General features: G+C 35.3%; 1 protein-coding gene across 1 annotated transcript; it reads right to left on the reverse strand.

The window, feature by feature from the left end:
• Positions 1–2,369: 2,369 nt before the first annotated feature.
• On the reverse strand, positions 2,370–3,989 carry LOC149150194 (protein DMR6-LIKE OXYGENASE 1-like). The gene is made up of 4 exons (XM_089441253.1): positions 3,700–3,989; positions 3,271–3,518; positions 2,841–3,162; positions 2,370–2,740 (listed from the first exon to the last, which is right to left on the reverse strand). The coding sequence occupies exons 1-4, from the start codon at positions 3,946–3,948 to the stop codon at positions 2,495–2,497; spliced, it is 1,065 nt and encodes a 354-aa protein (XP_089297379.1). The 5' UTR covers positions 3,949–3,989; the 3' UTR covers positions 2,370–2,494.
• Between the last annotated feature and the right edge of the window lie 8,284 nt (positions 3,990–12,273).

A 12,273-nucleotide genomic window follows, 5' to 3' on the forward strand; every position in this document is an offset into this window, starting at 1 on the left:
CTTTCCAATGTAACCCAAAAATTTAAAATGAAATCTTGATTTATTTTATTTAAACTATTTTTTATTCACTAAAATCAACTATAAGAATCCACTATTTGTTAATTGCAAAGATATTTAGGAGTTTGGCCTTTCTCGAAATACATATAAATCAATACAAATTTTATCCTTTTCCGCCCGATGAATCATTAATGCACCATTCCGTCCATTGAAAAGGATATTACTTCTGGATTTTGGCCAACATCCAAATATATGTAAATCAACTCAATTAATGCTTTTTAATTCTCACATATAAATTTTAGAATTCAAGTTTTTCTATTCATAAATAAATGATAATTTTTATAAATTTAAAACTTCAGTTTTTTTTGTGATTCATAAATGAATGATAATATTTCTAGATTAATCACAACATTATTTTAAAGATTGGTAAAAATTATAATATTAAAGTAATTACTTATGTTATATTTTACATTGTGTAAAAAGTTTAGAAACACATATTGAATATGGATGAAAGATTTATGATAATGGAGTTATCCAATCTTTACTTTTTTATAAGGAAATGTTTAAATATTCTGACAATTTAGTAATTTATTACTTTGTAAAAGTTTTAATAATTTATGACCAAGTAGTCACTAAATGTGATTTTTTGGAAAGTTTTCTTTGAAATCACAAGTTTGATGGGTGAATTCTTCACAATTGAAGTGCCCCACTAGTTTTTTGACGATGTTGAATCGATATATTCATTCAAAAAAATAATTTAAACAACAAAAATCAATATTTGACCTTTCCATTTCAACCAAAAATCCTCTGAAAAACCCAAAAAATCATACTTAAAGACTACTCCATTTATAACTTTGTAAAAACTGGAATGTTGTTGGAGAAAGTTCTCATTTTTAAACTTTATTAGAAAGAGTTAACATGTTAGATTTTGAGTGTGATATAAAATTGATATATAAAACTCTTTTAAGTAAGATATTACATTAATATTTGAGATTGCTTTTTCTTTTTAGACCAGAAATTCATCTTCCAAAAGATATTAATAAAAACTTGAATACATATTAATATAATTTTATATTTAAATATTAAAAATACAGAATTTCATAAACTCCAAGATAAGGGCAAAAGCATTTGTAAAAGGATCAGATTAAGCATTTTGTATAAAAGCATGTGTAAAAGGATCAGATTAAGCATTTTGTATAAAAGCATTTGTAAAAACAAAAAAATATACACATTTATATTTTTTTAGTTTATATAGATTTTTTATATTTAAATTATTTTTTTGTCTTTATATATTAATAGTTTTTTAATTAAAATATAAAAGATAAATCTCCATAATTTTATAAAAATTAAATATATTTCGAAAAATTTATATAATTTATATTTTTTATAAATTAATTATTTTTTTTTTATTTTTTTTTTATGGAAAAGAAAAATATATTAAAAAAAATAAAAGAATAAAATATTTTAAAACCTAAACCTTTCGTTGAAGTCTTTATTAATATTATTTTTTTTTGAAAACTCTATTTCTTTTAAATTTTTTAATAAATTTCAAATCTTTTGAAAAATTTTGTGACATAGTTAGTATAAAAGAAATATTAAAGTTAATTTAAATTTTTTTCTTGGCAAGATTTTATATATATATATAATAAAGAAAGAAAAAATAAATTATTTTAATGTCCACGAGGCTAAAGATAGTTTATGGGACAAATTGTTTTTTCATGTGCTTGATGTATTCGGCCTTTTTTATGTGAAGCTTCAAAATAAATGCTTTATCTGCATAATTTTCCTTCTTGTCTTTAAAGGCCTCACATTCTAAAATGAAATGTTTTTCTTTTTCCACTTTTCTATAAGAACGAAAAATGCATAATGTTTCCTCCACACTTCTTTTAACCTTTCCCAATAAAATATGATTAGCTGCTGAATAAGATTTAAACACAAAATACGTTGCTAAAAATACCTTTTCTCATGCAATTACCCTACTAAAATTACCCTGGATAAGATTATTTTTAGCAAAAATATCAACATTCAATTTTTTAATTAAAAATATTAAATATACCTTTCAACCTACAAATGTTTTTCAATAATTTATTCGGAATCTTTTTAAATCTTTAATAAATTTAATTCCTCCTCCACTTAATAATTAATAAAACTAGCCTGCATTAATAAAATTTTAACCCTTCCACACGATCCGTGCCTTCAAATGAAAATGATATTCCTTTTGGATTTTGGCCTCCTTCCAAATATATGTAAATCAATAACATTTTAACCTTTCCACGCAATCAATTTTGAATGCACCATACGCCCCGCAAGGACATTGCTTTTGGGTTTTAGTTTCTTTTAATTCAATACACACATTACATCGATCCGGATCATTGAATTGTTTACCATGGACTTGGTTCATTGAATTTGAAATCACAACGCATATGCCAAATGCAAAGCCAAAAACTAATCAAATTGTTGATGCCTCCATCAAACGACAACAGAAATGTTTGTTCGTTCAATAGATCTTGAAACGATCCAGCACACTCTTTCCCTTTAATCCTTGGCTCCAGAAAGCTCTCGCGAACTCCTCAAAATTATATCCTCTGTACACAGCTGGGTGCTGTTGATCCACCATGCTCGCTGCAGGAGCAATAAAAGCATCCTCTCCAGGATTCCAAAAAGTGGGAATTGATATGCGTGCACTGTCCATATTTGTTACTACTCGATGCTCCACGCTCCTAAATCTCCCATTGCTCACGACCTAATACATTCAAATCATACACGAAACAAAATGAATGAATACTGTCAATTTCTTGCACAGAGAAAAAGTTAATTATATAGATCTGCTCATTCTTTCTCACCTGCAGCTGATCTCCCAAATTGACCACGAAGGCGTTAGCTATGGGTTCTACAGCAACCCACTTTCCATTTTTTAGTACTTGCAGGCCACTCACATCCCCTTGCATTAAAACAGTGATGGCACGTGCATCTGAATGGCTTGCTAAACCGATAGTAAGATCTGGGTTTGGGCATGAAGGATAGTAATTTATATTCATCAGTTGGCTATGCTTTCCAAGAATTTTATTCAAGTAATTGGAATCTAGCCCTAGAGCTTCTGAAATTGCAGGCAGCAGCCTTAATATCAGCGTTCTCACCTCACGAGCGTACTTGCCCGCAATATCTCTGTAACAAAAGCAGAAGTCAAACGTTTCCACCCATGGTGGGTTAAGATGAATCTTTTCTAGTGTTTTGTCTTAGATATTTTATAACAGATAAGGGTTTGCTTATTACCTGTAAGCTGCTGGTTTTTCAGGCCAAGAGCCGATGACTTCTTCTAGAGGATGACAAGGGTGTGTGAGATAGTCCAACCAGTTGAGAACCTGGTCTTTGCTGGGATTGAAGCTGGCAGAAAGCCGGACTGGCTGCTTTATGTCCTCTGAGTAGAGGCATGCTCGGTCTTCGATGGGCATTTCGAAGAAGTCTTTGGCTATCCCCAACATGCTTTTCATGACAGTGTTTGGCACGCCATGGTTCACTATCTGATATCAACCAAAAAAAAATAGTCAATCAGATATGAAACTTGACCTAGTCACTATATTGATACAAGCATACCAACAGAGATGTATAGACTCAATAGTCTGCAAGTGTCACAGAAATTCAACCAAAAGTCTAAGTATTTGAGGGGATGGAGAATTGTTGGGTAAAAATTGAGCTGTGTACCTGGAAGAAACCATCCTCTTCGCATGCAAGTCGGATTTGATGGACTACTGTTGCTCTGTTAGGGCCATCCAGGTCTTTTAGGTCTATGACAGGGATGCCCTCAGAGTAAGAGATCTCGGACTTCTGTAGGCGTTCATGGGGAGGCAGGATATATCTTTCCTGCACCTTCAGGTTGTTTGTTCCACTGGATATAAGCTTCTCAATGACGCTACTCAGCTGTTGGGTCTGCGCCTCCCTTGTAGAAGACATTTTGCTCCAATTTGTGCGATACGGATATTAAACTTGGAAATTTATAGAGTTTAGATAGCTTGGATATTGATTTAAGTTTAAAATGTTTTAGTGTTAAAATTTGTGAAAACAATTTATTTTTAATGTGAATTTTGGGAGTATTTTAAAATTTGATGTCTGGCTCATGGAAATTTAGTCCATATTTTGAGTAAAAAATCATGGAAAATTTGGTAATATTTTAATAAAATTTTACAGGGATTTAAATCCAGGTTACAGTTTTCAAACTTCAAAATTTTATATTATAGTTTTCAAACTTCAAAATTTTGAGTGTCACCGAGATTTTTGATAAGCTGAATCTATTTCCACCATAAAAATATGATTCAAAAAATTATTACCAACAATTCCTCTATTTTAGTAGACTAATTTTTTTTAATGTCAATCAACCAATCCTAAGTTATAAGAATTAAATTAAGTTCAGCTTTCGATTTTTTGTTTTTATAATAAAGTTCCTTCTGCGTCACGCTTTGCGACGGAGTTTTGTCCGGATCCAAATGGATAGTTTTGATTTTTTTTTTTTAATAAAGTTCCTTCTGAGTCATCTTGACGACGGCGTTTTGTCCGGATCCAACTGGATAGTTTTCAATCTTCAGGAAAAGATCGGATTGAATTTAGAGGGCTTGACGACCGAGTTTTGTCAGGATGCGAGGAATTTTGTTGAAGTTCCTCGAGATCCGTTTTTGATAAAGGCCGTTCCACATCAAACGGGTGACCCTTTGTTCTTATTATTTTTTTTTTACTTTCATCTATATATAGAGATATATATAGCCTCACAAATAATATCATTTATATGGTGTCACAATCAAACATTTGATTAGATAATAATTTGAAGGTCTTATTACAAGTTTTTCATAATACAATGTCACTTAGAACATACATATCTTATTAACCTGGTTCATGTCCTTTGGTGTCACTCCTCCACTAATAATCTCCATCTCGGTTGGTGCAACTAGGACCGAAACACCCACTATAGCCAAAATTGCCTCTTTCCTCGGCTAGGACAGTTGCGCCCCTCGCCACCACCTCCAAAACTACCTCTATTATTGGCAATATAATTTTGATGTGGAGTTTTTCCAAATTCGAACATAAATAGCAAGAAATTGTTGTTTTTAAGCCCCCTTCCTCCACACAAAGCAATTCAATTGTTTCAAAGGAAGTCTTCCCATCTGCCATAATATATATACAAAATTTATCATGCATTTTCTTACATATCTAATTATATGTTGTTTCCAATTTTTATGCCCTAATAGCACTCCCCCCACCCCAATAAATGCATAAATGCTAGTTTATGCAATTAATGTTGCAAAATCTTCCATATTTTTCAATCCATATTACATAGTCTTTGCGTTTAGGTATAATTGTAGTGTTAATTTAATTTTTTTACATATTGCAATGAAAACTGGTGAGGAACCATGCTCACCTCAGACAACTGTATCTTCCCCTTCCGAAGTACCATGTGTCAACTTAAATTTTGTTCAAATGCTTATTTCTTCATCTTACTTTTTTCAACTATTTTTTTTTTTTTTTCTAAATGTGTATGCAAATTTCACCATTTTTCCACTATGTTTCCTCTTACCCACCAAAATGGGTAACCCTATAGGAGAAACAAATTCTCCCATTCTTCTCATTTAATCGGCCTGCCAACAGCCCGTGACAACAACCACTAGCTAATGAATTTGGCCATTATATCTCAACCACCTACATTAGTCATATGTTTCTCACTCATCTCGCAAGAGCACATGAACGAAGGTGGGCTCCCAATCAAACGGTACTTTATTCATTTTGCAATTAAGTGCTTATGACTTTTTGTATTTGGGATTTTAGCATGGATTATGGGGTGGTTTGGAAAAGAAGGGTTTTGAACATGATCTTATTCCCTTGCCTTAAATGGGGGGTCAATCTTCAATCATAGTCTAGTGGGACCTCCCCTAATTTCCCAATGGATATAGGAGGGGCACTACTTGGGAGCCCATGATTGAGATAGTGCAGTCCCATCTATCCATGTTCCATCCTTATCACTTTCCATCATAAATTATAATCCCTTATTCCACCTTCATTCTTCGGGTTCAATCGACCATTGGTTTTGTGGGATTTGGCATTATACATCCTCATATCATGGTGGGTCCTAGAAATTTTCCATGGGAGGTTGATGCAACTAAAAGAAAAGGAAAAAGCATATAATGGCCACAAGTAAAATAAAATAAAGAATATCAAAATGAAAAATATGACGGGGACATACACATTGTCATATGGTAAAAATCATTACATGAGATTTACCTTACACATTATGGTCATTACGTAGTTTGTGAGCACATGATTTCTCTTTTACATCGTAAAGGAACCCTTGCATGTCCCAAGCTTGATGGGTAATGAGCTACCTCATCATTAAGGGGTAATACAACTCCTAATCTCTCACAATTTGAGCTATGAGCAGCAGTCCAAAGAAAAATAAAGAAAAAGTAAAAGGCACACAAGAGAGGTGGAAATATAATGGTTGAGTTGGTATCTCATACATTCACAATTACCCCCTCCTCACATTTGTACACTTAGTATGAAGATCGGCATCATGTTGGTCCCTTTGACCATTGCACTTGACTATGAAATCTCCCCACCTTCGTTCCATCGTTATTGTTCATTGACACCTATTAATTGAAGGGTGGACCAAGGAAATGTTACTTCCCCTTATAGACTGGAAACACCTAATAGGGTTGTCCTCTAGCCACTTCCATATAAGGAGGAAACACCATTGCAAGTTCAAGGCTTTAATTTTGGAAGGGAAGTCTCATTTGAAGCACTAAATAGCTCATTACATCCAAGTTTTGTTCACTTAGATGCAAAAATGATTACATACCTCAGGTCTAGTGGATTTCACTAGACTTTGTCGTAATTGACACATGGTTCAATAGTCAGGTCTTAGGAACCTTTCCCATGAGTACCCAAGCTATTTGAGGAGCATATTAGTAGCCATAGGTGAAGCATTGAGAGCCTAGGTATTTGATTAGCAGCAACACATAAGCTTCATCCCTAGATATCTCCTACACCCATGGCATTCTTCCAATTTCCACATTATTTGATGATTCTTCAGGATGATACACCTCGGCCTAGCATGACCATGACTGACATTAGCACTTTTAGAGATATGGTAGTTAATCCAAAGCCCGAAGGAGGATGGTCTTACGTTCTAAGACATGGAAGGGCTAGTAACACCTTGAAAACCCTCAACTTTGGAGAAGAGATGAGCTCTTTGACTTGTTGGAGACCTAAGAGATCACCTTTGGTGCCCCAAAATGGATTTTGGGGTCGACAGAGGGATTTTTTTCAGATATTTTACGCCAACCCTCTCTTCATGAATTTAGAAGGGTTCTACACCACTCATGGTACCTTTGATCCTCAACAGATGCCACATGGAGCTCAATGCATAGATGATGTTAGCATTTCTAGCCCTTACAACTCAAACATGTGGGGAATTATTATGTTTTATGTCTAAGCTAGTGGGTCCGCTTGTAACTCAATACATTATTACGATTTTACTTGTTTTTCCTAGGGGATTTTAGGCTAATGATGAGTTATTCCTCCTCATATAAATAGACGAGAGGACATATCACTTTTCATCATCATCACTTATGAACTCGACCTCTCTCCTGGAGAATTTTGGCCTCTTTTCCTAGTTAGAGAGATGTGATCTATGGAGAAAATCTTTTCTTGGGGCTATTGTCTTATCTTTGGAGAAGTTATCTTGGATTTATGATTGGATTTTACATGTATATTGTCTTGTAAGTGACAAACCATGTTTATTTAAAATTTCTATTTTCATGTCTACTGTATGGCATAAATTGATGATATATGTTAAATTTGTGCCCTAATTTTATTGAATATTAATTTTATTGGAAGCTAGATCATATTATTGCATGCATTACTCGTATTATGATATGTGAATGGGAATCCCCTTGGTCATGTAATGTTATCTCTCCCACATGATTTTCAATCCCTCTCAAAGGTAATAGCTAGGGTTTTGATGTTAGGGCATTAAAACATCCTTACTCCTTTGCAAGTTTTAGCAAACCGTAAGAGCTCATAAACTCCATAAACCCTAGGACTAGGTAATGGGCATCCATTTTTGGTGATAAATTTAAATTTTGTTCATAAAACATTCTCTTTCTCTCTCCTCTTCAAATTCATCCCCTTTAAGGCCAAGCAACCAAGCTATGACTTGGTGCGAATTTCTAGGGAAAATGAGTTTTAGGTGTTGGAGAGTCTAAACATAAAGAGGGTAGTGGTTTCCATACAATAATTTCTTTTGGTGGGATTTCACTTCAATTTCACCCATAATTCCCTTTTCCCTATTTGTTTTCCCTACAGTAAAACCCTTGTTTGGTTTAGCTTCAACTTGGGGGCTTATGAAGAGTTTCATGTGCCTTATCATTGTCAGAATAGATTACGGGAAACCCTTTCTTGGAATATTGACATTTAGACATCCTGATATCAAGATAGACATCAAACCCTTTGTCTTGTATTTCCCTAATTAGGTCTTTTCAAGGAAAGCTAATTTCCTCCTCTTAGAGCCTTCAGTTGTGCCTATATTGTTTCTTTCCCTTGGAAGACTCATTGCATCACCTCATACCTCAAACTTAAAAAAATATTAGGTGACCTATATTTAATATTGGGACTCCTCCCATTGGTGAAAATCGATAAAGAATGAGGGGTTTTGGCTATGGTGACAGTAAGACATCACCCCATTGTTATCACTTGGTCTAGTGATTTCCTTATAGGGTGCCCCTATCCAAGGCCTACTTGATTTTGTGAAAACATTTTTGGCACCCTTGCTGAGGATTAAGTGAGTCTACCTCCCTATAATTTGAATATTTATCTTCATCCCTAAAAATAATAAAAATCCTTTTCTCGCACCTCCATCAAAAGAACAAATCCTTTATTCTTAATTGAACTCTGAAATTCAAAGCTTGTAGGGTGGAGCAATCATATTTTAAGGCATTTTGAATTCATCGCGACAACTCTTTGTTTGCTTTCTCAGTGAAACTCAATAAATGTCTCCTTCATATTTGCATGAGATTTACCCTGCTTTCGATGTCGAGGATATTCCTCGATATCCAAATCAATTGGATATAAATTCCATGATGAATGCCCCAAAATTTAATGCTGATACTTTGTAACATACCCACTACTAAACCCAGCCCCAACAAGGTTATAAGGAGGTGGTTCCTATGCTAACCCGACTACCAGAGTCACATCATGGAAATGGGGTCCAAAATTTTTGACCTCTTGCAACTTCTTCAAAAATGGGAAATAAATAATATCATTGTGTATGTCTCATCAAGACGATTCGAGTGATATAAAATCTGCCTCAATATGACTCCTAGATTTAAAAATACAACCATCCATAGCTTAACCATTTAATTAATTCCACCTCACCGACTTTCCACATGGTCCCCATGTTTCAATCCCAGTCAACCCTCTCTCTACCACATGGTAATAACTATCGATCCATTTAGACACGTCAAAACCCCTATGAGGCCAGCAAACAATGCACACACACACACACACACACACACACACACACACATATGATTTTTATTCAAATGGGCATGGGTTCTAGCCCTTCGTGGCCACGTCACCTCGAGAGTTAGATCCTGGTCAGTCTCAACATCGCTCCCAACTAAAAAAATTATGGGACAGTCCTTAGGGCTCACATGGAATTACACTTCTACCTCAAAATGAAACTCTCTTTCAACTGATAGTGGACCACATTCATGCCACATAAATTTTATTCCCATCAGATAGACCACCACATGCCAAGTCACCATGGGACTTGTATCCTAGGAATCCTACTATTTTCTCCACACAAAAGCTTCAAGGTCCGAGGATCTGGGGTGACATCATCCAGTGTCAAACCGTCCACATGGATGTGGTCCCACTTAACATTTAACTCTCACATATCATGGTCTTCCCATTATTAGGTATTGTTGGGGGTTTTCTCCTCCCTGTTGAAGTGTACATGACACTCTCGAGCTCCAAGCCCAGTGCCACATCATCCTGGGGATACTATCCCGACAATTTTTTTTGATGACCACCTTGATACTTGTAGGGTACCAAGCTTCTAGGGTCATCCGAATGCCTTTAGTGCTTCCCCACAACCAACATTTCTCTTGCTGCAAGCATTTGGTCACAGTGTTTGGTCACAGGGTTAAAGAGGGTTAAGTAAATTCCCTTCGACTCCCTATTCTTTGGGCTTCAGAGAGTTCTAGCCCTATGCTTAGAGACCTCTTATTAAGTGTAAAAGGCCTTTTCTTAGGTCTCTTATACATAGTTAATGACATACAAGGCATACACAGGCTCTTCCGACCTATCCCACCTAATATTTAGGGAAACGTAGTCGTGGCCATAGGCCATTATTCATGTGTGATCCTAGAGATGTGCACACACACACACACTACGCTATCTATTCTGAGTTTGAAGGGAAAAATTGCAAACCATTACGTTTAGTCACATATTTATCCATATTGAAAGGATGCATATACACCATTGGACTAAGTTTCCAATCTCAGGATAGACACAAAGTTCATTTAAACAAGATATTTCACCCATACATTCATCCAATTATTAAGGTTACAATACAATCCAAAAATAATAATGGAAAAATAATTCTTTCCTTGAAAACCATTGCACAGAGTATTGGCATTCCTCATTTATGAATGGAGTCCCAAATTCTTATCATGAATGAATTTTTAAAAATTTGCTAAACACAAACAAAACATTTAAACAAAGGAGCATACATAAGCACTTACCTTATGCAACACAATAGTTTTTCGACTGAGAGTGGGACTCTAAATGTCCAACCAACCATAGACAAGCTACAACCACAATTACTTGTAGTCGTCACCCCCAAGCCAAATTCTAATGCCTCAGGTGGAGTGCTTCTTAAGAGGAATTTCAACCAACAAAACAATTGAAACAAGATGCCACAAGGCCACACTACCTGCATCCACCAACTACATAAGTTTTCACACTGTCCTTTCAGACATAATTAACATCCATGCTACGATACCAAAGTGGAACAAAGCTCAACTCACTTTCAGGGGAAGGGAGTCCACATCGAGGAAAGTTCATCAAAGGACAATCTACTAATGGGTAAGAGATCACCTCTTGAAGTGGTTCATTAGTGATTCAAACACCAGAGCTTTTGCCCCAAGGAAACTCTTGGTGGTTGAACAACCCTCACAAGAACCTGAGTGACTCACTCTTCCCAAAATAGTAAGTTCATCAACCCACAAGCTTCCAATGGGTTCTTCCACCTTATAGAAATCTACTGATCTTTATAATGATTTTACCAAGAAAGCCTTAGTAAGGGTTCTTCAGCTAGTTCCTATCTCTCCATCACTTGCTTTCTTCTCAATCTGATCACTACTCTCTCACTATTTTCTCACCTCACCCTTGGAGTAAATTTCTCTATAGTGTTCTAACGATGTCTTCTCTGCTCCTGCCTGAGAATATGAATGAGAAAGTAAACAAAATGCATTCCCCTTCTTTCATTATCTCAGTCCTAAGAGAGAATATAAGAGAGTATGTTCTCCTCTTCCTATGAACATATGTGAGAGTGTCTCCCTTTCTCTTCCATGATGTGTGTTCCTTTTCCATCTGACCCCCCCATGTGTCATTTTCCATGGTTGCACGTAGTCAATGTCCTGGAAAGGACAACCCATGTTGCCCTTAATTTTCTCTTCCTCTTCTTTCTTGTTGTTTGATCGTAAGGACACTTGGGCATGTATTTGTCTCTTTAGTTAAATTTAATGCACACTCAACTCATTTAATATTCTCTGCCAACCCATGGTTGATGTATTTAATTTTCGTAATTCCTTAAGCAATCTCCCTCCCCAAGCAATTGGAATGTGTGTCCCTTCTCTAATCCTTTATTTAATTTTAATTTATTTACAATTGTGAAATATGAACGTGGGGATTTCATAGTCTCTCCCCGCTTGTGGGAAAACATCGTCCTCGATGTTCAATAACCAAATACAGCAAAACATGCTTTAGAACAAACATTGTTGGTTATGGAGATTTATTTACACATCTTTGTATAAAATTTATATTATATTTAAATTTGTCTTACTCAACCAATAAGGAAAGATATGTTGTTCACATCTAGCCATCCATTACCCATGAAGCTGCCTTGGGCCCAAAGTGCCTCAAATGCACTTTGACTTGCTCTATTTCATCATTTTGGAGTGTGAGGTTCCTTCGATCTAAGATGCATATAGGTTTCAGTTGGAACTCTCC

The sequence above is a fragment of the Pinus tabuliformis genome, chromosome 9, assembly GCF_031772625.1.
Source record: "Pinus tabuliformis cultivar Carrire ecotype Pingquan chromosome 9, CPIR1, whole genome shotgun sequence".
Lineage (NCBI taxonomy): Eukaryota > Viridiplantae > Streptophyta > Pinopsida > Pinales > Pinaceae > Pinus > Pinus tabuliformis.